This window comes from Tursiops truncatus, chromosome 5 (genome assembly GCF_011762595.2).
Source record: "Tursiops truncatus isolate mTurTru1 chromosome 5, mTurTru1.mat.Y, whole genome shotgun sequence".
Lineage (NCBI taxonomy): Eukaryota > Metazoa > Chordata > Mammalia > Artiodactyla > Delphinidae > Tursiops > Tursiops truncatus.
In genome coordinates, this window is record NC_047038.1 from 65,560,049 (window position 1) to 65,586,010 (window position 25,962).

At 41.5% G+C, this 25,962-nt stretch overlaps 1 protein-coding gene across 11 annotated transcripts in view; it reads left to right on the forward strand.

The window, feature by feature from the left end:
• Window positions 1–25,962, forward strand: part of LIMCH1 (LIM and calponin homology domains 1) — a 348,866-nt gene that overhangs the window by 282,168 nt on the left and 40,736 nt on the right. For 6 of the 11 annotated variants that reach the window (XM_073805188.1, XM_073805189.1, XM_033856960.2 and 3 more), the window contains 7 exons: window positions 1,279–1,314; window positions 6,162–6,288; window positions 7,755–7,912; window positions 8,107–8,515; window positions 11,601–11,819; window positions 23,640–23,730; window positions 25,311–25,474. In XM_073805188.1, coding sequence (XP_073661289.1) covers window positions 1,279–1,314; window positions 6,162–6,288; window positions 7,755–7,912; window positions 8,107–8,515; window positions 11,601–11,819; window positions 23,640–23,730; window positions 25,311–25,474 — 1,204 coding nt within the window. Of the gene's footprint in view, window positions 1–1,276; window positions 1,315–6,161; window positions 6,289–7,754; window positions 7,913–8,106; window positions 8,516–11,600; window positions 11,820–23,639; window positions 23,731–25,310; window positions 25,475–25,962 lie in introns of all 11 variants that reach the window. The other 5 variants (XM_073805190.1, XM_073805191.1, XM_019928265.3 and 2 more) reach the window with 2 other exon arrangements.

A 25,962-nucleotide genomic window follows, 5' to 3' on the forward strand; every position in this document is an offset into this window, starting at 1 on the left:
TTACTTCTGGAAGAGAGACATTCACAAACACTTTCCTCTTCTTGATTTTGGCCATTCCAACAGAAACTTTGGGTTTTTAACTAGTGTCGTTGCCTTCGCTGTGCATGAAAATAATTATTAATGAATCAGACTGTTGTAGAATGACGAAGGTATCAGAGAGAAGGGTGTATGTGTGTGTCCACCCATGTGCTTTGGAGTGTTTTCCCTAAGATCATTGGAAGAGATCTTTAGAAATTACTGTTTTCCCTATAAATTGTTATAAACTGAACACAGGATCAGGTAATTTTTGCTGAAAACCCGCACATTTAATTTATTGGACTGAAAGCAGGACATTTTTTCTTTACTCAAAAAATTCTTTGTCCGCCATCAGAATGCATGAATGAACAGCCTTTCAGGGCATAGGTAAGAACCTTCTCTTAATATTCTCCTTTGCTGAAAGAGTCATTTGTGGGAGCTGCTTTTTTTAAATGTGCTTAAAATAGGCCCTCATAATGTTCTAGTTTTTATTTTCTAATTTGACCTTTATCTTTGTTTTAACAGACGCATTAAAACTTAAAATGCCTATATCGAAGAAGGTACAACTTTGTAGATCTAAATAATCAGAAGAATATAAAAGATTGTTTTAAAAAAACGTCATTATTTTTTAAGTTGTGGAGTATCGTCCACGTCTGGTTTTGATTAAAGCTGCCAGTTTTCTAGGAATTGTGGTTTTTGTCAGATGCATGCGGAAGGCACTGATTGGGGTTCTGGTTGGAGTTCTGGTTTGCTTTCAGAAAACTGCAGAAACACTCTTTGATGTTATTTGTGCAAGTGCATTAACACATCAGGGAAAGGGTCAGTAAGTGTGTGCTTCTATGCTGGGTGTCCATTACAGCCCATTACTCTGCACAGAAAGGCAAAGAACAGTTCAGCTGTTTGTGAACCATCTTAATACATGTTTGGGTTTTTCTAAGCGCCTTCTCTAAACATTGTGGGTTGCACCTAAGCCTTCTTGTGTTTATATTGAACAGATTCTTTCTTTGTGGGTAGCATGGGGATTTTTTTCATTTCTCCTCTGGGTTTTACTACACATTTTGCATTCTTCAGAAATGTCAAGACTTTGCTTTCATTTTCAGCAGTTAATGAATATTACTAATTGTCTAATGACACTTCTCTTCCAGTAGGATCAGCAAAAAAGGTTTGGCACACATACATTTCACTTGTAGTTTTTATTTCCAGCGTGGTTACAGCATTAACCTTCGTCTTACCAATCCTCTAATTTTGTATTTGGTCTTATAGATACGGACCGAGAACTCCTGTGTCTGATGACGCAGAGTAAGTTGTCTTGTATTTGTAGGAATACATTAATTACTAGCCTAAACTGCATGCTTCCAGTACTCACCACTAATTGAAATGCAATTAATATAACAGTGGATTGAAGAGCTAACTGACTCTTCTCTGCAGCCTCAGAGAAGCACTTGAAGTTGGAATGCAGAACATACGTTCTGTGCAGGAGAGATGAATGAAAAAGCCACTGAAGCATGATCCTAATATGCAGCTGCTGCTTAAAAGTTTACTTTTTATAGACAGAGCATGTGCAAGTTGTTCTTGTTAGTGTTCGGACGTTGGAACCCCTTCTGAACCACGGAATTGTTAAAAGGCTTTTCTGTGCTTTGCATTGAATTCTTGATATGTAAAGGCTTAGCCATGAAGTGGTCATTCTCGTAGCTACATTTTTTTTAAGCTAAGAAAGTAAATCCTAAGCCACGAATGATAGATTCAGAAGCCCAAGTTCCTCCCAGGTTGGAATAATATGAACTGTGGGCTGCTTGAGACCAAAACGTTGGGATTTCGTTCAAGTTCCGTGGCATAGTCGGGGGTCAAAATGTACAACATGACTTGGGCTGCCTCTCCTTGGTTTCCTCACCTCTCAGAGATGCATTTCCCATCCCCGGCCTAACATCCAAATTTGAAAAGAATCCACTCTCTCCCGTTTGTGACCACATTAACTCCATTTCAAAAATGGATTTCTCATAGGGAGAGCATTCTGAAACTGATATCCAAGGCAGAAGTTTTCTTTGCAGAATTCTCAGATTTAAGAAACATGATGAATATCTCATTCCAACAATAGCGGCCCACTAAGCCTGATGTCTGCCCTCCGGGAGAGGGATCTTGTGGCCTAGTGGGAATCTGGGCCATCATAAGAGTGGACCCTAGTATTCCCTCTGCCTGTCTTCCTGGCCTGATCCATAGTTTCAAGTCACCGAGTGAGGAATCTAAATAACAGTGTAGAACAGACAAACATCATTCCACCAATGACAACGAGATCAGGCCACAATTGACTGTTTTTGAATTGTGCTTTTTCCATGTTTGTGTTCAAGAGGTCAGCTTAGTCTGTACTTGTAGCTCGAAGCAGTCTGACTCGTGGGCCAAGTGTATCGGTTTCCGATGTGTGATGCACGATTGCTCTGTGGCCTGACACATGGAACATTCATGTCTCAAAACCAGATTCAGCCGGAGCTTGACTGACTGCATGAAGCTAAGTAGTCTATAAAATTGAGCCCTGGTTGTTGCTTTTAAAATCTACAGCGGCAGTATTTAACATTCACTGAAAAGAGGGTTATATAAGATTGATAGGCAAAACACTTCTTTGATTTGGTTAGCAAAAACATTTTGATAGAATGGATTTACTCTTCATCATTGCAAAGCTGCTGTGCAATTTGCCTAATACAGATCTCTAAAAAACCCTAAAAACTGAAAGAAAAGAAGCTACATTCAAGAGCTTTTGAATTTTACCTGTACCTGAATATGAAACCTCACCCTCAGGAGAAGTTAATGATTTTTTTTTTAAAAAAATCATTTTTTTTAAATGATTTTTAAATCATTTAAAAATGATTTAAATGGGTGGGAGTGGGGACTCCTCTAAATTTACCAAAACAGCAGCCTTATGGGCCAGGGTGAGTATACAGAGCTTCTTTTCCAAAGGTCTTATCGAGGAACATCCAAAGGGCTGCATTTCTTTCTTGGAGTAGACATAATTTATATGAAACCAGGTGGGGAACAAAAAGAAAAGTTTATGTCAGGGTTTTGTTTTTTTTTAAACAGAAATTCATAACATGTTTTGTTCATTCCCCCACTATCTCCCTTTTTCAAAATCTTTAAGGACAACTATTGGCACAGACTCTATTTGTTCATAATTGACACATTCTTAAAATGCAACCCAATCAAAAAAAGATGTGCCCTTTAAGGAAAATGCAGGTCAGGGGCAGACCTACCACACAGGCAAACAGAAATTTCCACCTCCTGGCAAGCCACGAATGGCTCCCTGGATTTAGTTTCACCTTCTTGCCCTTTACTTCCACATGCCTCCTCTCCCAGCGGTCCCCTCCGAGGAGGCTGGACACTGTGAGAGCCAAAGGCCATTTTGTTCTTAATTCCCTTACCTTAGACTTGGGCCAGAAACAGTTTCCAGGCTCCCCTTGAGGTAATTTAATCCTGGCCCTCAGAAATGCCAACCTGTCACCGAGAGAGGCTCCTGGGCCCTGCAGCCAGGGGTCCGTGTCCCAGCAGCCCAAGGGCACGGCCTGTTGTGCTGAGAAGTATAGCCTTGGTGCAAGTCCATTTAACATTCTGGAACCTAGGCTTCTGCAGGGTCCCCCACCCAATCCCTAGACAGGTACTTCTTCATTTTGGAGGCTGAGTCCAACCTCTGAATTAGGGAACATTTTCTGAATGGTGACTCAGCTCATTTTCTGTCTACTATTATCAGTTCTGAGCTTGCTTAGTTCCTTTTTTTTGAAATGGTATAAAGATATCGCTCATAGTTTTATTATTTCTTTTTTGGGCCAGTTGGCTGGTGTTTCTTTAAAAAAAAAAAAAAAAACTCTAGGAAAAAAATAGTACTTCCTGGTATATGAGAAGGCAGGCAAGTGTTTCTCTTTTTATTTCACTAACAAGCTTTTGGCCACATTCGGGCTGAGGTAGTTAAAACTTCATGGTGGGAGCAGAGATAGGAACCCGGGACAGAAGAAGGCAGTTCTGAAGGCCTTGCTCCCATCCTCTCCATGCCGGTCGAGTGAGATAAACAATTCTCAAATCCTGGAGGAAGCTGCCATTTTCTTCCCGGGGTCCCAAAAGAAGTCCTTGCTCTGTGGCCACCCACTGTGGCCTAAACCAAAATTCTGCCCTTTAAAAATTATAGATGGCAAAGCTGAAGGAAGGGACCTCATTCCTCTCCCACAATCTGCCAACTATTTAGTAGATTACAAGAGAGTCCCGGCTCAGAGGAGTTTATATCTTCTAAGGCCTTCACAAAGCCTGTAAATTGCCTTAAAAGATGAACTGACTGAATCAGACATATTTCAAGGTAAGCCTTCTTTAAACTCTGAAAGGAAGAATGGGATGAGTTTTGGTCCCTTTCTGGAAAGCTTGTTTAAGGGAATTTTGATCCATGAAGTTTCAAAACCATGGGTTAGACTTTTCTACCTAACTCTGCAAGTTCCTAAATCTTCCTTAAACCACATTAATAAACAGCATAAGCTAGGTGAAAAATCGCAGCCCCTCCTCTCTTTTGAGGGCTCCAGTTTACCTTTCAGGAAGGTACAGCTGCCACAATCAACACTGTCCCCTGAGTCTGTGGACAGCTCCTCACGTGGTGTGTCATGTCCATGCAAACAGAAGCCTCAGATCAAAGAACGTCCCTTGGCGCAGATTATTAGAATACTCTTGGGGAAAGCAGATTACAAGCGTAGTCTTCAGTGTTAGCTCTCTTAGGTCAGACTCAAATTGTGCGGCATCCAGAGAGAGGGGAGAGGCACCCACACGTCCATGCAAGTTCATTTGGGTGGACCGAAATGAACATGGGCGGCCATTGCTTTGGGGTCATCTTCTCCTTCCAGAGAGCTGCCTGCTGAGGAACCCACTAGCATCCGGTGATGCTGCTACTGTGCATTGTCTGGCCATGGGCATGACTGTTTTGGACATCACTGATGATGTCTGGAACTAGTTGGCGTCTCAATGCATGGCTTTTCTTTTTCTTTGTGTTAAGCTGGCTTCAAAAATGGACTATCGGTCTTCTGTTCTTAAACAGCCCTCCACTCGATTTGAGTGTTCTATAACCCATTTGGTTCCCAGAGCTAGTCATTTCTTTGAGAGAAAAAAACGGGAAGATTTTGCTTTGGTTTTTATTTCTATTTTCATCTTGCTGCTTCAGCTTTCGTTGTAGCAAAGGTCTACATAAGCATCGCAGAAAAGGCCCTACGGTCTTGCCCAACATTTAATAAGCTCCTATAGAATATATCAATTATATGAACAGCCTAAAGGTTTTTAAAAATGGCTTTCCCAATGCTTTTGCTTTTAAAAGAGTAGATTCAGAGGTATCCTGACAAAAATAAAGTGAAATCATGGTGAGAATTTTAGGATACAAAGTATATACTGATTTATATATTTTATCCTTTAATCTTACCATAAAATATTTTCTTGATTCCAAGATGCCATCAACGCACTATCAATTTACAGACAGTTTTACAGGACATAGAAATAAACCACATCAAACGTATATTTCATTAATACATAGCTGTTGGATGCAACCAAAATTCAGAAAATACAACAGGAAAAGGTGGTGCCTTAGACTTGAAGCTGTATGATATAGTTTTTTTCTTTTTGAAAATGGAGAGATTGCCTCAGTTAACGGAGAAAGCATTTAAGCCAGCTCTTTACACAAAGAAGCATTTACTGCAATTAAGTTTCACTTCAGGGGACACCACTCTCCCTCGCTATAAATTCTCCCCAAGTTATACATTTTAACTCTCTTCATTTTACTTTCTAATACAAGTGAGACGAGCCCAGAGCTTCAAATACCTTTTTCTAGCCCTTTACTTTAAACATATATTGACCCCTACATATAAAATTAGATTGGCCTGATTCTGCCATCACTGAAGACAAAGATGGTCACATTTTTGCTTTTTGCCGCAAAAGGAGAAGAGGTGAGGCTGCTAGCATGCCCGCTGCTGCAGGCCGAGGGATGAACAGACTGCAAATCACGCTGCTGCCTTAAGCTGTGGAGGGAAGGGGGCAGTTTTTCCAAGCGCGAGAGCGCCCCGCCGCGGCGGGACGTTGCAAATGCGCGGAGACTTGCGGGGCACTGATCCCTGTCCACCGTCGTCTGCTCTCTCCACACGCAGGAGCACGAGTATGTTCGACATGCGGTGTGAGGAGGAGGCCAAGGTGCAGCCGCACAGCAGGGCCCGCCAGGAGCAGCTGCAGCTGATAAACAACCAGCTGCGGGAAGAGGATGACAAATGGCAAGATGTGAGTGCCGTGCAGGGCCGTGGGCAGCGGGGAGACTGCTCTGCCCACTGGGCTAGAGGCCCTTTGGAGCAGAAAATCAAGCGTGGCTGGAAAATCAGACTTGGGCTGGAAAGCCATGCAGAGGAAGGGCGCCCCTAGAGGGCTTCAAACGGTGACACAGTCCATGTGGGCATTAGGGAAAGTACCCTTGCTGAAGTTTGGCCACAAAAAAGAGGGGAGCAGAAGGGAGGCAACTGGCACGGGATGCAGAATTGAGGAGGGACTGTCTTTTGAGACTATATATTTGGAGTCGATGATAATAATGATGATGACAATGATAACTGCCAACATCGAGAGCGTACCAGTAACAGGTACTATTCTAAGTACCTTGCATGTCATCATTCTTTAATCCTCTCAATAATTCAATGAGCTAGCAACTATGATGGTCCTCAGTTCTACAGATGAGTCCCAGAACAGCTAAGTAACCTGTCCAAAGTCACACAGCTAGTGAGCTAGAGAGCCAGGATTGTAACCAGTAAGGAAGGCTCCAGGGCCTGACGGGGGCCTTGGGATCATCTGTGTGCTAAGAGCAAAGAGCCAGGGCAGGGGAGAAGCCTAGAGATAGGGATGAGAGGAGGAAGAGTGGATTACTTCATCCTCACAGAGCCATCTGAGGTGGCTACTGCAGATTTGCCTCTACCTTTAGTCAAAAAAGTTAACTTTTCTAAAGTTGATTAAATGTGGTAATAATTAGTGTCTGTGCACCTTATGTGCACTACCTCATTTAACCCTCACAACAGGCTTGTAAGAGTAGGTATTATTATCATTTCTATTTTAGAGATGAGGAGACTGAGGTGCAGAGAGGCTAAGGAACGTGCCTGAGATTCCAAAGCATGGAAGAGATAGAGCTAGGATTGTTTCTCACAGCCTTACTCCCACCCGTCCGACTCCAGAATCCTAAGTCCTCAACATTATGCTCTAACTGCCCATAGGATTTGTGGTGAGGTTCTTGAAAGGATCAGATGACTTAATACATACAGAATTGTTGGTTTTGTAAGACCCCAAAGCCAATTTTTTTTTCTGTCTTTTCTTCCTTCCCTGAGGGAATTGTAGGTCTGTGGTTAATTCCTACCATTCTGTTGTCAGCGAGTCCATTCACAATGCAGAGGTTGTAAATAGCAAGAAATGAAGTTTCTTACAATACCCTCTGAGGCAATACTTTAAAATTTGGCAACTGACATGGAATTTGATCACAAATTTTACATTACGGTGTTTAAGTAAATGCGCCGCCCTGCTATGGATAATGTAGATATTTCTGAAGGGCTCCTGCCTTCGAGGTAGTCCTGTTCCAACCAGACTTACATTGGATGTACAGGAATGTCTTAGCCTGGCCGATAGTCAGTGCTTACTCAACCCTGAAGAGTAGAAATGGAATTATGTGCAAGCCTGAAGAAAAATGTTCTATCTCCCTCCCCCCACCCCTGCAGGACCTGGCTCGTTGGAAGAGCCGTAGAAGAAGTGCTTCTCAGGACTTAATCAAGAAAGAGGAAGAAAGGAAAAAAATGGAGAAGTTACTGGCTGGAGAGGATGGGATGAGTGAACGAAGGAAAAGCATCAAAACCTACAGGGAAATTGTCCAGGAAAAGTGGGTTCTTTCTGTGGTTGTTCTCGTTGTTGAATGTACAGTATTATCTAGATGTGCTTTTCCTAAAAATCGTTGGTTATCACCATGGCTCTGACACCAATATTATACTTTCCTTCAGCTCTACCAAGGTCTGCTTTGCAATTCCTGTGACTGTTGCCTTTGTTCTTGCTTCCCCTCCCATGCCCATCCTTTAGGGAGCGGAGAGAGAGGGAGTTGCATGAGGCATACAAGAATGCACGGTCCCAGGAGGAGGCGGAAAGGATCCTCCAACAGTACATCGAGAGATTCACCATCAGCGAAGCTGTCCTTGAACGCTTGGAGATGCCAAAAATTCTGGAAAGAAGCCATTCAACAGAGCCAAATTTATCCTCCTTCCTGAATGACCCCAACCCCATGAAATACCTGCGGCAACAGTCACTGTCTCCACCCAAATTCACTGCCACGGTGGAAACCACCATCGCTCGTACCAGTGTACTGGATGCCAGCATGTCAGCAGGCAGTGGGTCTCCAAGCAAAACTGTCACTCCCAAAGCAGTGCCTATGCTGACACCCAAGCCTTACTCCCAGCCCAAAAACTCTCAAGAGGTCCTGAAGACCTTCAAGGTAGGATGAGTTCCTTAAGGGTAGAACCAAAACTGAACCCTAGGTAATCACTGGAAGGAAGCATCTTGCCTCAAGAAGATGCAATTGTTTTTATCAAACAAAAGCAAAAGGTGTTAACATGTATGATTGTGAAGTTTATGTGTCTCTGAGATTTGGTTTGCAAATAGTTAAGGGATAGATGATTCCCCTCAATTCCTGTTTTTAATACTGATGGGCTTCCGTGAGATCGGTGGTTGAGTCATCTCCATGAGCAATGTCTGTTTCATAGTTGGATATGATGGCATGGTCTCTCTATAGTAGTCATAACAAACCCTAATTTAGCAGCACCCTAGGTATCTCCAGCTATCTGGAGGTATTGCAAATTCCTCAGAACAAAAGTTTGGTTGCCTTTGGCTTAAATAGAAGTATATACAGCTACCTCTCTTTTAGGAAGAAACTACCATCATATCTAAAAAGATGCTACAATACAAAAAAATAAGAATGCAAGGAATACATGGGATGTACTTGGTTCTCAGATGAGACAGATTTTTAAAATTTTTTAAGTGGGAAGAAAGTATGTTGTCTTGGGGGATGGAGGGGTTGCCAATGAATGTGTAAAGTGATGTACCAGAACCAAAGAATCGAAGACAGTCAAACGTCTTTTTTCTTCCTCAAATTCTAGTATTTTCCCTCATATCAGGAGGAAGTGCTCATCCTTTGTCTCAAGCTATGTTGACTATAAAGAAAAATCAGTTCTGATTGTCCCTGCACACCACATGGGTTCATAATAGAAGACAGGTGGAATTCATCAGTAGCAGACACGGACATGTGACTGTAAAGAAAGTTTGCTAAACTAAACTAATTGAGCAGTGGGATGCCATGTATCTTCCTATTGAATTTCAGAGGGAACCAAACCACACTTTCTGACTTTTGCTTAGATAACTCTGAATGTATCTTCAAAATCTGTGCCTTAGGCTTTCATGAAACAAAAGAAAAATGTCCTGGCTGTCTCATCTGGGTTGAATTGAGATGTTTATCCCTCGAAGGGCAGGGACTGTGTCCTTGTTGTTCATAGCTTCATCCTGAGTGCCTGGCATAGGTGCCTAGGCACTCAGCAACTGTTTATTGAATAAACACACTAAGTTTTTCCTGAGAAGATGAGCTACTCATCATGCAGACTCGTGCACACACAGATATACACATGATCATATGTGCTCGGCAGGCCACCTAAGTACCTCAGCAGCTGTCCTTCACCTAGGGCCCATGGTGATGCACTGTCTGCGATTTCATGAAGGAAGGTTTGATGTTGAGGTGGCCCAGCACAGGGATAGGGAATACATTTATTTAAGTGGGTATCCAAGGCAGCTGATCAGTTAATCCAGATGTCCACTTCCTATCCTTAATATAAGCAGCACAGTGTGATCATTTCAACAGAAGAATTAGGATAGATGACTTCATGGCAAGACTTTGGCCCTGAGAAAACCCAGTCCCTTGCCATTGTGGCAAGACAGTGTGGAGGCCTCGGGAGAGGTGGATTGAGGAACTGGATAGAGATCCTTTCAGAGCTGCAGCTCACCAATGAGCCCTCAACTCATCATAGGTCTTGATGGCTGTCAACCCTGTTCACAGCCCCACCATTGAGTGGGTGGACCCACTTGTATTGTAGTATGTAAATGGGACAGTTGTTGCCAGATAATGCCAGAACTGAAGCTAAGGGGTGTGTGTGTGTGTGTGTGTGTGTGCGTGTGCGTGTGCGTGTGTGTGTGTTTTCTTGTGGGGAGGAGGTGGGCACAGGAGACAGGGAATACAGGCTCAGTTTCTTAGTACAGTAGATTTAAGAGTAAAGGAAGAGCAAGTAAAAGGTTTAAGGCAGTGTTTTCAAACTGAGAGTTGCCACCTGTTGCTAGGTTATGAAATCAATTTAGTGGTTTGGAATCAGCATTCTTTTTTTAAAAAAAAAGGGAGGTAGAATAGAATACAATGTTTAAAAAACAGCCTAGTGCATCACACATAAAAAAGTAAATATTATTTTGCAAAACTTCGTTTCAGTTATCTTTACGTGTGTGCGTTCAGTTGTGATTTCAACTTCATGGATCACAGACAATAGATATACAAGCCACTGACTTAGGGTAAATAAACTATAACTAGCATCTGCCCTTCTGTTAGTCCTTTTAAAAGATTTTAGAAGGTTTACTAAGAACAATAGCTAATATGTACATACTTACAATGTGTCAGATACTGTTCTAAATCCTGTGCATATATTAATCCGTAAAATCACCGTAACAGCATCATTAAGGAATACTATTATCATAAAGGTGAGGAAACCGAGGTTGAAGATTACATGGCTGTTAAGCAATAGAGCCAGGACTCACTCTGAGGCCATCTCACTGCAGAGCTTCTTTTCAGGACCACGCTACATACTGTCAGACCTTAAGGCAGAGAATTCTAGATGCCTTTTAATAAGCCAGGCTAACCACTGTCACTCCTTCTTTCTCGCTCCCACCACCCTCCCTAGACATGGGTGCAAAACAAAAATATCTTAATACGCATGTCCTCTTTTTCTTGAAGAAACTGGGATGGTCCGGTTAACTAGAAATAGGGATTTACTGTCACATAGCATAGCACCAGGTTCCCTGCCCTCCATGATAGCTTCCAAAAAGTACCCATTGCTCCTGACCATGACAGGATAACCTGTGACATATTCCTGATCTAAGATGAGCTCCGCCTAATTTAATATGCTAATCAGAAAAAAAAAATCTCAAAGTTGTGGATTAGCAGTCAGAAAGTAAATGAAAAATTACTGGAACCCAAATATGCCCTCGATTTTCTATACTGCAAAATAAAAGCAGACCCACAGTAAGGTGAACATGAAATGTATTCTAACGTGAAGCAGCCTGAGAAGGCAGACCACCTTTTAAAGAAGCCTTCAAAGATGGCATTTAGAGGAGCCCTAGTTTCTAGAACTGACCGAAGCATATAAAAGACCTTATTCTTTGTTAGACCGTGATTATTAAATGCTAATGATTTAAGGTGCTTCTGAACGTGTTATTTTGTCATAATCTTTTGCTGGGGAATAGCATGTTCTTGTTCATTTCGGTTTTTACAGGTAGATGGGAAAGTCACCATGAATGGAGAGACGGTTCACGTTGACGAGGAGGAGAAGGAAAGAGAGTGTCCCCCCGTGGCACTTGCCCCCTCGTTGACCAAATCCCAGATGTTTGAAGGTGTGGCCAGAGTGCATGGGTCCCCCATGGAGCTGAAACAAGACAACAGTAGCATTGAGATCAACATAAAGAAGCCAAGTTCTCTTCCCCAAGAGCTGACAGTAAGAAGCAAACTTTTTTTTTTTCCTCTTCGGGATAATTTCAATGTGAAATAATCTATTTAAAAAAAAATAAGTAGGTCTTGATAACGATCATTTCTTTCTAGGAAGGTGTATTGGTTTGCTAGGGCTGCCATAACGAAGTGACACGAACTGAGTGGCTTACACAACAGATATTAATTGTCTCATGGTCATGCTGGCTGGAAGTCCAAAGTCAAGGTGTTGGCAGGGTTGGTTCCTTCTGATGTCTATGAGGGAGAATCTGGTCCTGGCTTCTGGTGGTTTGCTGGCAGTCTTTGGAATTCTCTGCCTTATAGATGCACCACCCTGATCTCTGCCTTGATGTTCACATGACACTCTCCCTGTGTGTTGTCTGTGTCCAAATCTCCCCTTTTTATAAGGACACAAGTCATACTGGATTAGGGACCTACTCCACTCCAGTATGACCTCGTCTTAATTTAATTACATCTGCAAAAATCCTGTTTCCAAATAAGGTCGCATTCTGAGGTAATTGAGTTTAGGACTTCCACATATAAATAGGGGGGGAGGACACAGTTCAGCCCTAACAGAGGAATATAACAGAAGGTGTCATGTGTTACGAGTAAAAACCTTTTTCTTGTCCCCCTGCGATTGGTGTCTAGTGTTTTAGAAAAAGAAATAAATCTCTGAAATACCTTCATTTCTGTCTTTTCAGGACCCCATCAGACTTGTTAAAATAATTTGAAAATAACTGGTGCCGCCAGAACCTGACTTTCCATCCTTGACAATATGTATAAAAGGGCATCTTTCTTATTAGTTTTAAAAAAACTCATTAAAAATCAAATTAATTTTTTTATTGGTTTAGCCCCTGAAATCCAGTGTAATTAGAAGTACTATTGAATGGCCAAGCTGAAAAATGTAGGGTAATTCAAGAATAGCAGAAGAGAGAACTCAAAATAACATTAGATTTGCTTATTTGGAGTATAAAACGTCATCAAGAAGATTACACTTTTTCTTAGATCTCTCACCAGGGTTCGTGCTGGTTTTGCTGATCAAACCCCAACTGTCAGTACCACAGATACAGGCCGGCTTTTGGGGTAGAATCGGACTCTGTTCAGCCTTATCTGTTCTCACCAGAGGCTGATTTCTGTGGTTTTAATTTATAGTGTTTGGGTTGGAATTATAAAGGATGGGGGAAACTGTCACAAATTTTTCCCCCAGCACCTACAGAAGTTTGGTCCAGAGGGAAACTTGTCTTCCAGCTCCAGGGCTAAGTTAAATGACCCAGCTAGCTAAAGCCATCCAGAGGACTAGATATTATTTTTCTTATCTCCAGGATTTGTCTTTTGAAGAATAAAATATGTTTTTGCAGAGGAGTTGAGAGGATTTAATTCTTCCTCGCAGTGCTCAAGCCCTAGAAAGAGATTCAAAGTGGAATGGACCAAAATAACTTCCTCACCACGGTAACATGTTTGCTGGTCTCTAGGAGAAAAGTTTTGTGATCAAGGCACAGGCTGAATCCCTCAACCTGGAATTTAATTCTCCTTTTCATTTGCATGAATGTTACCACCTCTGAAGAGTCCTTATGAGTTATCATGAGATGGAAGACTGAGTTCTGCTAGGAGTGTGGGAACTTTACTAGTAGAGTCAACGTGAACTTATGCTCTTAAATTTAAATAAGTTCCCCCAATTAATTAGACATTGCAGTGGTAGGATTGCTTTTCTGGGACAGTTAGTAATTCTGTTCGTATTTTTCTTTTGCCACACTTAATGATGAGTGTTTCCTAAGTTCCCTTCATAAGTACCTTTCCATGACTCAATCTGGTTACTCTGTCCATCAGGCCACAGGCCCTTTGCACATACTGTTGAGCACAGTTCTTTGTCCCTGTACTTTGGAGAAGCAACAGTGTAGGAGCCACACTGGTCCCATAACAGAGGTACACAGGAATTAGTCAGGCCCAGTAGATTAATTCCAAGAACAAATCCTAAGGGCTCTGCTGTCAGGCACGTGTCCATTCTCTACCTTTACCTCTGCCCTCTGACCATTTTGTTGTTTGAATCTGGGAGGAACCCTGCCCTTGGCGGAGTAGATTTTTTACCAGCAGAAGTTAAAGGAATAAGTGAAGAGACCAGATGGTATAAGGTCTAAACTTCCCACACCAACTGTTTAGTCTGTCTTGTTCGAAGCTTCTAACCCATTGGGGAAAAAGCTTTATCAATCCTATATGGAATCGTAAACAGAAGAAAAGGGGGTTTTACTTGCTTGTTTTGGGGTTTTACTAAACCTCCCTTAAAAAATACTCATTCTCAATAATTACTAATTTTCTTATTTTTACAATGAGCAACATAAAAAGAAGATAGCCTATTGTCTCTTACTGCCAGGCATTTTCCACCTTAACAGTAGTTGTGCTGCTATACTCTCTAATGGCAAAGAGAAGATGGATTGAAAGATGTCACATTGGTTACATTGCCCCAAAAGTATCTTGTTTCAAGAGAGGCAAAATTAGATGATCTGAAAGAAATCATGTTATTTCAGAAGTATATACGGTATAACAAGGAAAGCCCTAATCAAAAGGTGGCCTTGTGGACTTTTTTCTGGAAACCGTCGTGATCCTAGGCAGCCTGAGGTCTAATCTCATGGAAGAGCCTGGGAGTCTCTTACTCTGGAAAAAACTGCCTAGTTTGGAGTGATTTCTAGTTCAATAAACCCTAGTGGTTCTGAAGAGGTCATAGCATTTATTTACCTCATGTCTAGTGCTTTAGGCTCCTGAATTAACCATGTCAGGGGCTACTACGTTATTTTCTGGGTAGATAACTACCTGTATGTATCAGACTTCGAGGCAAGTTGTTAGCTGCACTTCATGAAATTTTAGCCAAAACACTCTTCATACTCGCTTACAACTTATGACACCAAAAGTTTTCCATTTATAATATGTTATCCTAAGAGCCGTTTTCTTTTCATTAATTAATTTTTGGCTGTGTTGGGTCTTCAATGCGCGTGGGCTTTCTCTAGTTGTGGTGAGCGAAGTTGTGGCGCACGGGCTGAGTTTCTCCGTGACATGTGGGATCTTCCCGGACCAGGGCTCGAACCCGTGTCCCCTGCATTGGCAAGTGGATTCTTAACTACTGCGCCACCAGGGAGATCCCCTAAGAGCCATTTTTAAACCTACTCCTCGTTTTACTTCCTTCTCCATGTTCCAGGAAAAGCATTTCTTGACTGTGTTTCAGCCAGTATATTCCCATTGAAACGGTAGAATTCATTGGTCATGGCAAAATATGGTGACCAGCTTAAAACAGGAAGCTGCACTCAACAGCCTCCCAGGCCTTTTTACCAGCTTGCCTTGATTTGCTGTTTCTAATTCATTTGCCCCATTCTGTGGGGCTGTCAAAGGAATAGTGTTCTTCTTTTTAAATAGTGTCTTTCTTCCCAAAACTGCATTCCCAACAGATATACTTTTTACAAAGGAGTAGCCTCACCCACCACTAAAATGTCACAGTTCCTTCAGGGTGAGCTGGAACTATTCAAAGGGCACAGTACCAGTAGGCAGGAGCATTAATTCAGACGGAGAGGCCGAGCGGCAGAGAAGGGTGGGCACCACGCTGCAATGGGGCACGGGGTGTGAGGTTGGAGGGTCAGCCTCTTGGGTCAGCACAACCACTTTTGCGTATGATGTCATGTCTTCAGGTTCCTTCTACCTCATCTTTCTCATTAGAAACTCTTGGGACCATCGACTCTTACTTTAGAAATAGAGCCTAAATTAAGTTTGGCTTGTTATTAATTTTTAATACTCTGGTTATATCTATTGAGACCAACAAACTCCAGATCATCCTCATTTGAATCACCTTTAAGGTAATGAGATCATGAGAGCCGTTGTGCCGATGGTTGTCCGTTACCTGATAAGCATGAATAAATGACCTACTCTGTGGCCCATTTTTGAAATTGAAAAAGAAACTCATAAACTTGCTATGAGAGTAATTTTCATAAAGCAACTAGCAAAGTATGTAAAATAATATTTAATTAAGTGCTAGAAAACAGGGTTAGAAGCCTAGAGGGACATAAAACGGCAAGGAACAGGTAAGATCATGGTAGGCTGCAGTTAGTCTAGTTGGGAAGGTTTTATGTGAGTTTCAAAGTCAACTTGTAGGATTTGCATTGGAACGGAGGGGGAGCAAGCTGTTCCTCATGTTGCGACTAGCAGAAGCAAAGACCTCAAGAGGGGATCACAGGGCTAAGAGGTGATGAGGGTGACTAGATGCCATACACTCCACCCAGAGGAATTGGGGCTCCCACGGCCCCTCCCAGTTATCCCTGAGATATTTCCCAGTGGAAATCTAACACTCACTTTTTTTTTGCATTTTAAAATATTCGCTTCTGTAAGAAAATCATATCATAGCACAAATACTAGACTTGTAGAATCCAGGATTGGAAAAGAATTTGGAAGGTCTTTTAATCTAAGGACTAATTTATCCTGTTTAGTGACCTACAGAGAAATGTCTGCCTTCAAGATAGTCTAGTGTTTTCTTGATCCACTGTGAGCTATACTTGTCTTTGAATCTCTTCCTGCCTTGTTGTTGCCAAAAATGACCCTTTCCTAAAATACCTAAAGTACCCCATGCACTAGGTCAAAGACCAAACCCCCCCTGAGCCTCAGTTTATATTTAAAATAAGGATAATAATAGTATAGGCATCTGATGGTTATCGTGAGAATTCATATGTATAGAGCACTTAGCATGATGTCACAGTGACTCACAGAGGTGCCCTTAAGTTAGTTTTAACATTGTCATTCAACAAATGGGAGAAAGAAAGTTACCGTATATTTTTCAGAAGGCTGAAAGGGTGATAGGTGCAAAGTTTTTTAGGTTAAAGTAAGGTCATCAGAATCACCATATTGAACAGATGTGAATTTCAAACAAATGGGATAAATTCCATGTTGTCTTCCAACTCAGCCCGTCAGTAGCTCCAGCTGTAATTCTCTAGGAAGCAAACAGACATGAACAGCTTTTTCCAGAAGACGATTGCCCTTGCAGATGCTCACACGCTTCTTCCAGCAGCTCTTTTTGGTTCTCCTATTATTCACTCTTTCCCAAGTCTGGCTTCCCTCTGCCACCTAAACCCCCAGGACTCTCACCCGCTGACCTCCTGTCAGCGCCTTCTTGCCAGCTCATCCCAACCAATGTCCTGCATGCCCTCTGCGCTGGCAGCACCCTCCCACCGGGTCTGTGGCAATTCTCCCTCATGGACCAACGGCCAGACTCAGCTCTGAGGGATCTAAACAACTTCGTCTGCGTTTCTCAAACTAAGTAACAAGATCTTTCCACCTTGACAAAGCTCTAGGCCTTCCTCTTGAAAATTCAGTACTTTACTAATGTTTTCTGATCCAGGAAAACAGACAATCAGATCTTTCTTGAAACATTTCATTTTGCAGTGAGAGCAGGGTGAAGGCATTTGAGTAGGTGCTGTTTGCCTTACAACTGTGACCAACTGCAGATTCCTTTTAGATGTCAAATGTCAACAGACATTTCTCTAGAAACTGTTTTACTCCATCCAGAAGTAGTTGCAAGAGCATTAGATTTAATACTCTAATTAAGTCATTAAAGATATTTAGGTCTGAAAGCATTTACTGACTTCAAGATAGTATACATCAGGAACAATAAAAAAAATCAAACCTGGGTCAGACCCGCACATTGTTGGCTGGAGAAGTTTAAGGCAAAAAGAAAAAGTTTAAGGAGTGGAAAGGCTGATTCTCCACGTAGATCCTGTTTCAACCAGTGAAAATAGATATTTGGTGATATAAAAGCAAAAAGGGAAACATATGCATGGCATATGTGGCACCTGGGTCCTGGTGCCAAGACATAAATAGACTGATTTTCCAGGCTTGCGTCCAGATAAGTTCTTCAGGACTGGAGCCGGACAGTCAGTCAGAGTCACCGAATAGCAGCTCAGGTAAGGACCTTGGACATCACACCTTCCAACCCGTAGAGGTTAAATGATCAGTCCAAGCTTTCATACCTCCTCTGTCCTAGAAACAGGGCCACTCAGACCCTGGGTCTCAGGACCATTTGTCCTCTCCTGCTTCATATATCCAATTCATTCCACAGAGACGCTCTCTGGGCTAGTTCACCAGTAAGATTCTTGTTAAAAGAACAGCCCAAAGCCAGGCAGATCTGTGGCTAGACCATGTCCCTGTCAAGCCAGGAAACTGCCACCTCCCACCTGTGGCCTCAGGGCTCGGTCTGGCACCAGGGCCAGTTTAGATGGTGTTCTTAGTCAGGGGGATGCCAACTCCCGGCTTAGGCCCCTGTAACCTTTCTGTGCTCTCATTCATTCATGTCCAGGGATCTGTTTTTATTTTCATTCTTGAGACAGTATTACCAGTTGGAGAAGGGAAGGCTTCTCCTCTTTTCAGCTATAACCAAAGGAACGTGTGGGCCATAAAGCACATTTTCCAGCAAGACGGTTTGTTTCAGGCAAATCTCTGAGTCCATCGGCACTGGTTAAAACTGCCAATTTTGAACTCATTACCTTTGAAGTAATGATGTGAGTACAAAAGTAACAAGACTTCAGAATGGAGTATCAGACAGACGTTAATTAAACTGGCTTTGGGATTTCCCTTGATTATATATAGTCTATATATATATAGCAGAATATAGAAAACCATAAAAAAAATAAACTAGTTATTACTCCAGCCACTCAGAAGTTAAGATTTTTTAAAATGTGCATCCTTCTCTTTTTCTCAGTGTATAGAAAATATTTTGGGGGCATCATGTTATTCAAATTGTGTTGTAACTTGCTTTTTCTCTTAATTTATCCTGAATATTTTGTTAGTAATAGCTTGATTTTGATGACTAGTATGCATTTAAACTAAGCTTGACAGTATAAATTTCATAAATAATGCATCTAACATTTGCTCCCCTATCATGGGTTACATGTTGGCTCTATGTCAGATACCATGCTGGGTCCCTGCCCCGCTCAGAACCTGGCCTGGATCAAAAGCCTCAAGATGAGGTGATGGCTGGGGGTGGTCCGGTCTCAAGCTGCCCTGGGAAGTGGAGACTTGGCTAACTTGCCTCCTGTCCCGAGAGATCCCGGAGAGTTCTCATCTTTTGCATAATAAATGGATGAGAGGTAGAATGGAAAGGATGAGGTAGAATGGATGAGAAGGAAAGGGCATGGAAAGGGCAGTTTGAATCATTTCAGCAATAAACTTGGGACACTCAGGTTCGGGATTGCCTCTTATGGGTCAAAACCTTTAAATACCTGGGGAGAAGTTGGCAGTGGGTGTGACTCCAAGTCCAGATGTTGGAGCATTGAGGTTACCAGCACAGGTCAGGGTTCCTACCTCCCCTGCCTACTAGCGATGTGACTCTGGGTGAGTGACTTAGCCTCCCGGGCCTCAGCTTCCTCACCTGTATAAAGGGAATCGTATTGGTGCATACTTTATACAAGCTTGCTCTGAGGACTAAGGAAGGTAATCCACATCGAGTGCTGACATGTGGGAAATCTAGTAAATATTGACCATGGCTACAGTGACAACAGTGTATAACCTTTAAAACATAATTTCAAGGGAAGATAAATTGGGTCATCTGGGAGTTCAGTATTTGAGTGTTAAGCCACATAGAAATGCATCCAGAAACATGAGTATTCTTGAAAATCGAAGTTCTGCATTAGTCATGCATAAGTAAAATATTACTGAAGTGAGGTGTGCTAGAAAAATCATCCTTATTGAAGTAGTGCTTGAGGACTTTGTCTCTTCTGCATTATAAATTATGTCTAGGGCTTCCCTGGTGGCGCAGCGGTTAAGAATCCGCCTGCTAATGCAGGGGACACGGGTTCGAGCCCTGGTCCGGGAAGATCCCACATGCCGCGGAGCCTAAGCCCATGGGCCACAACTACTGAGCCTGCGCTCTAGAGCCCGTGAGCCACAACTACTGAGCCCACGTGCCACAGCTACTGAAGCCTGTGCGCCTAGAGCCTGTGCTCTGCAACAAGAGAAGACACGGCAATGAGAAGCCCATGCACCGCAACGAAGAGTAGCCCCTGCTCGCCACAACTAGGGAAAGCCTGCGCACAGCAACGAAGACCCAGTGCAGCCAAAAACAAATAAATAACATAAATAAATTTTAAAAAACTATGTCTAAAGGACTTCATGAATTATCTCATTTCATTGATTCCAAGGGGCACACTTGCCACGCTTGAGCATCTCTAAATCAGGACATGTCTTTTTTTTTTTTTTCAGGATATGTCTTATAATCAATAGTGTGTCCTATTTAGTTTGTTTAGTAGTTTGTTTTCTTTCTTAGTAGTACCTAAAATAATACAACTTAAGCTTGATGGCATCTAAGATTTAATAAAATATGTCCATTTCTTTGTTCATGTTTGGGCTGGGAAGGCTTTGGCTCAGTTTTTGTAGTTATTTATTTCCCAGTCACTGGAAACACCAGCGTTCTCAAGAACATCATACATCAATATTTAACTGCAAATTTGTTTCCCAACCTCAGATACTTTTCCATAATCTAATCCATTTGGGGAGAAAACGCAAAAATCAGTATTTCAGACAGTATTTTATATATTAAAAATCAGTATCTCTGACTATTTATATATTAACATCATAAAACAAAAAACACTATGTATTAATACTTCTATGTGGGGGGGGGGACACTTTAAATTATTAAACCCAGGTTATTCTGTTGTAATACTAGGCTGGTGGGTCTTCAAATACTACTCTCATGTCAGTTGTTCATATAACAGTGTACACACACACAGAGAACATATATATGTAACTTCACTATAATAAAAGAGACTTTGGTTCATTTAACCATTTCCACTCATTAAGTCTCTTAAAGGGTTTCAATTCAGGCTTCTTGATGTATTAAAAAGTTACAAAATCCATTAAGTAGTATAAATATGATGCTTATTTCCTTCCTAGGGTTTTAAAGGTGCATGTTAATTTAATATTATGTTCTTCCAGAATTGATACACGGTTATCCATCATTAGAAAGTGCTCATCTAGTTATGAAGATGTCAAAACTACCCCATCCTCCAAAAGAAAAAGCATATCTTTGCCACTAGATGCTCTTATAAAATTCTTTAGCAGCTTGAAAGGCTAGTGGCTTAAAGTTTCCTTGTGTCTTTTTTTTAACTTTGAAAATTTGCAAATAATTTTTTTTACAAATTTTCTTCCATTTTTTTATTGTGGTAAAGTAAAACATAAAATTTACTATCTTAACCATTTTTAAGTGCACAGTTTAGTAGTATTTAGTACATTCATATTGTGCAACCATTGCCACCATCTGTCTCCAGAACGCTTTTCATCTTGCTAAACTGAAACTCTGTACCCATTAAACAATAGTTCCCCATGGCCCCCTCCCCTCAGACCCAGGCAACAATCATTTTACTTTTTTTTTCTCCTTCACTTTTCCCCCATGCCCCAGCCTCTGGTAGCTACCATTCTACTCTCTGTTACTACGGGTCTAGCATTTTTTAATTTTAATTTTGTAGATTCCAGATGTAACTGAGATCATGCAATATTTGTCTTTCTGTGTCTGGCTTATTTCACTCAGCATAATGTTCTCCAGGTTCATACATATTGTCGCAAATGACAGGATTTTCTTCTTTTTAAAGGCTCAATAATATTCCATTGTATATGTGTGTATAATATTGATATTTGTGCATATAATAGTAATATTTACATATCAGAATATATGAATAATATATACATATTTTCTTTATCTAGTCATCCATCAACATTTAGGTTGTTTCCATATCTTAGCTATTGTGAATAATGCTGCAATGAACATGGGAGTACAGATATCTCTTCGAGATACTGATTTCATTTCCTTTGGCTATATATACCTAGAAGTGGAATTGCTGGATCATATAATAGTTCTATTTTAAATTTTTGATGAAACTCCATACTGTTTTCCATAATGGCTGTGCCAATTTATATTCCCACCATCAGTGTACAATGGTTCCCTTTTCTCCACATTCTCAACAACACTTGCCATCTTTTGACTTTTTTTTTTTTTTGCCTGCGTTGGGTCTTCGTTGCTGCACGCGGGCTTTCTTTAGTTGCGGCGAGCAGGGGCTACTCTCGGTTGCAGTGAGCAGGCTTCTCATTGCGGTGCCTCCTCTTTGTTGCGGAGCACAGGCTCTAGGTGCGTGGGCTTCAGTAGTTGTGGTGCACGGGCTTCGTTGCTCCGCGGCATGTGGGATCTTCCCGACCAGGGCTCGAACCCACGTCCCCTGCATTGGCAGGCGGATTCTTAACCACTGTACCAGGGAAGCCCCTCTTTTGACTTTTTGATAATAACAATCCCTAAAAGATATAAGGTGATATCTCACTGTAGTTTTGATTTCCCCGGTGATTAGTGATGTTGAGCATCTTTTCATATACATGACTTCAGTTGGCCATTTGTATATCTTCTTTGGGAAAATGTCTATTCAGGTCCTTTTCCCATTTTTAAGTTGGTTTATTTGATGTTTTTTGCTATTGAGTTGTAAGAGTTCCTTTTGTATTTTGGATATCAATCCCCTATTGGATGTATGATTTGCAAATATTTTCTCCCATTCCATAGATTGCCCTCTCATTTTGTTATTTGTTTCCTTTGCTGTCCAGAAACATTTCAGTTTGATGTAGTCCCACTTGTTTATTTTTGCTTTTGGTGCCAAATCCAAGAAATCATTGCTAAGACCAATGCCTAGGAGATTTCCCCCTGTTTTCTTCTAGGAGTTTTATGGTTTGCAGTCATACTTTTAAGTCTTTTATCCATTTAGACATTGATTTTGGTGTATGGTGTAAGATAAGAGTCCAATTTCATTCTTTTGCATGTCGATATCCAGTTTTCCCAACAGCATTTACTGAAAAGTCTATCGTTTACCCATTTTGTATTCTTGGTGCCTTTGTCAAAAATTAGTTGACCATGAGAGTGTGGGTTGATTTCTGGATGTTCTGTTCCATTGATTTATGTGTCTGTTTTTATGCCAGTACCAAACTGTTTTGATTAATGTAGCTTGGTAACATAGTTTAAAATCAGGAAATGTGATGCTTCCAGTTTTGTTCTTCTTGCTTAAGATTGCTTTAGCTATTTGGGGTCCTTCGTATTTCCATATGAATTTTAGGGTTTTTTTTTTTTTTTCTATTTCTGTGAAAAATGCCATTGGAATTTTTAGAGGGATTGCATTGAATCTGTAGATTGCTTTGGGTAATGGGGATATTTTAACAATATTAATTCTTCCATTCCACGAATATAAGATATCTTTCCATTTCTTTGTGTCTTCTTCAGTTTCTTTCAGAAATTATGGGTGGGGGGGGGTGGAATATGAGAAGTTGGGTAACAGAAAGTTGTTGAGAGCCCAGAAAGGGAGAGAACTTCAAGAATAAAATGCACAGTGCTAAGAGCCACCAGCATCTGTGCTGAAGACAAGCTACTGAGAGGTTAATTGCAACTTGAAAAAAATATTTTTTTCACTGGTGATATGACCCTAAGCCAACTGTAAAGCCATTTGGAAGCAAGAGAGTGGTAACTATGATTTTGAAAAACTGATAGTGAAAGGAAGGAAAAAGAGGCAGTCAGAGGAGGTGGGGAGGTAGTGGGGTTGTGTGCCCTCATAACATGGTTCTGCTTCAGCACTTACGTTCTCCTTCACGGAACGTCTCTTTCTGACGTTCCAGTGGTGAAAGGTGCCAGCCTTTCACCACTGGAAATAGAAAAGAGTGAATTCATATAGGCAGCTCACCTCGTTGGCCTGAAAATTACTACTGGAAAAAAGAGAAAGAAATCCTTTACCTTCTAGAACCTTCAAAGGGATAATGTATTCAAGGTGGAAAAATATCTTTCTTTTAGGCAACGACTGAAGAAACGGAAACAAACAGTCAAGAAGATGAGAATGATGGTGAAAAAACAGAAAAAGGGAATACAGAAGTTGCCTCATCAGGTTTGTTTTATAACAGACTAGTTTTAAGGTAAAGCGTGATAACTCTTAAGAGAATGAAAATAGAAAAGGTAGTGAATGAGGCTCTGTGACTGGTGTGGTTGTGCTGCCACCTAGTGACTTCCTGGGGGAAATTCTGACCAAGTGATTTATCTTGCTGTAAAAAAAACAGGAACCCATGCTTTTTGCTACCTTACTTCGTTTTTATTTTCTTTTTTGGTACGCTGGTCTCTCACTGTTGTGGCCTCTCCCCGGACGCGCAGGCCCAGCGGCCATGGCTCACGGGCCCAGCCGCTCCGTGGCATGTGGGATCTTCCCGGACCGGGGCACGAACCCATGTCCCCTGCATCGGCAGGTGGATTCTCAACCACTGCGCCACCTGGGAAGCCCTCATTTTGTTGAAAGTTTATCTCCATCATCATAAGAGAGTTATATTTCCCCTAATCAATAATGCTAAAAACTGAGGGTTATATTTAACACACAGTAACAACAATAGATAAGACAGATTAAAAATATATCATAAAAATAGATGCTGAGGGCTTCCCTGGTGGCGCAGTGGTTGACAGTCCGCCTGCCGATGCGGGGGACACGGGTTCGTGCCCCGGTCCGGGAAGATCCCACATGCCGCGGAGCGGCTGGACCCGTGAGCCATGGCCGCTGAGCGTGCGCGTCTGGAGCCTGTGCTCCGCAACGGGGAGGCCACAACAGTGAGAGACCTGCATACCGCAAAAAAAAAAAAAAAAAAGATGCTGAAGTGGTAAACCCAATGAATAGTTTGAAAGAATAAAGTAATGCCACAAATATGAACAGTGAGTATGAATAGAAACCCACTCTTCCCTAAAGTAATATTTCTCGATATTTTAAACACATTTTTTCTTTTGATAAACATGAAAACCTCTCACCCTTTTCTAATACCAAGTTATTTTTAAATGGCATTGTAAAGTAAATTAAAAGTCATTACTAAAAATTTTAGTGTATACTTTTTCAAACTAGACTGTACCTCCACATTCTGATATGCCCCCTCAGGTGGTGACTTTTCCACCCACTTTAGACTGTACCAAATTCTTCTTTGTATACCCGAGAACACTTAATTTTCATTGCATTATATTGATTTTAACCACACAATCCCTAACACATTCCAATTATGAAAACATGATGTTAAAAAGGAACATTGAAATACAAAAGGAAGAGTCAGGCTGCCCCTCATTTGGAAAGAAATTTGGATAGAAATTATCTATAAATGTTCACCTGTCCAACCCACCTCTCGTAATATTTCCTACCAGCATTTTGTTTCATGTAGTGTTATTCATATGTAAACTGGGACTCTTATTCAGAACTTAAGTTTTTCATAGTGGGGTTCTTTGATGTGTTTTATGTTGCTTTATTTTTTAATAATATCTTGAAAGAGCCTAGAGAATTCTAGTACCTGAAGCTCTTTTGTACCTCTCATCACACTGTAATCCAGCTCCGTGTTGCCCCGGGCAAGATATGTACTCAGTGTACTTCCTGGCATGGCAGGACCAATGAGCCTTTATATGGTTTTCATCTTGTTCTTTATGTTTCTGAATGTAACTCCATTTCAGAGCCACAGTGTTTTACATCAACTGTGACTCGATCCAGCCCGACCGTGGCCTTTGTGGAGCTCTCCTCCAGCCCCCAGGTGAAGAACGAGGTGCCAGAAGAGAAAGACCAGAAGAAACCGGAAAACGAAATGAGTGGAAAGGTGGAACTGGTGCTGTCACAAAAGGTGAGGTGGACTAAAGCCGTTAAGTCCACGATTCACGTGGCTTCATGGTACTGCCGGCTGCCATGGTGGCACCGTTTTGTAATGAAGGTTTATTTTCTCTCCTGATCTTGTTTCCTACCTTTGATCTGTATTTTTTTTTCTTAATACAAATATAATACATGTTCATTGTAAAAAAAAAATGTAACTACCTATAGAAAGATGTCTGTGTTAGTCCACTTGGGCAGCTATAACAGAAAACATAGACTCGGTGGCTTATAAACAACAGAAATTTATTTCTGTCGCTTATGGCAGCTGGGAGGGGCGAGAGCAAGGCGCTGACAGTCAGCATCTGGTGAGAACCCACTTCCTGACTCACAGACGGCTGTCTTCTTGCTGTGCCCTCACTCGGCAGAAGGGCCAAGGGTCCTGAGTCTCTTTTATACCATCACTAGTCCCATTCATGAGATCTTCACCCCCATGACCTAATCACCTCCCAGAAGGCCCAGCTC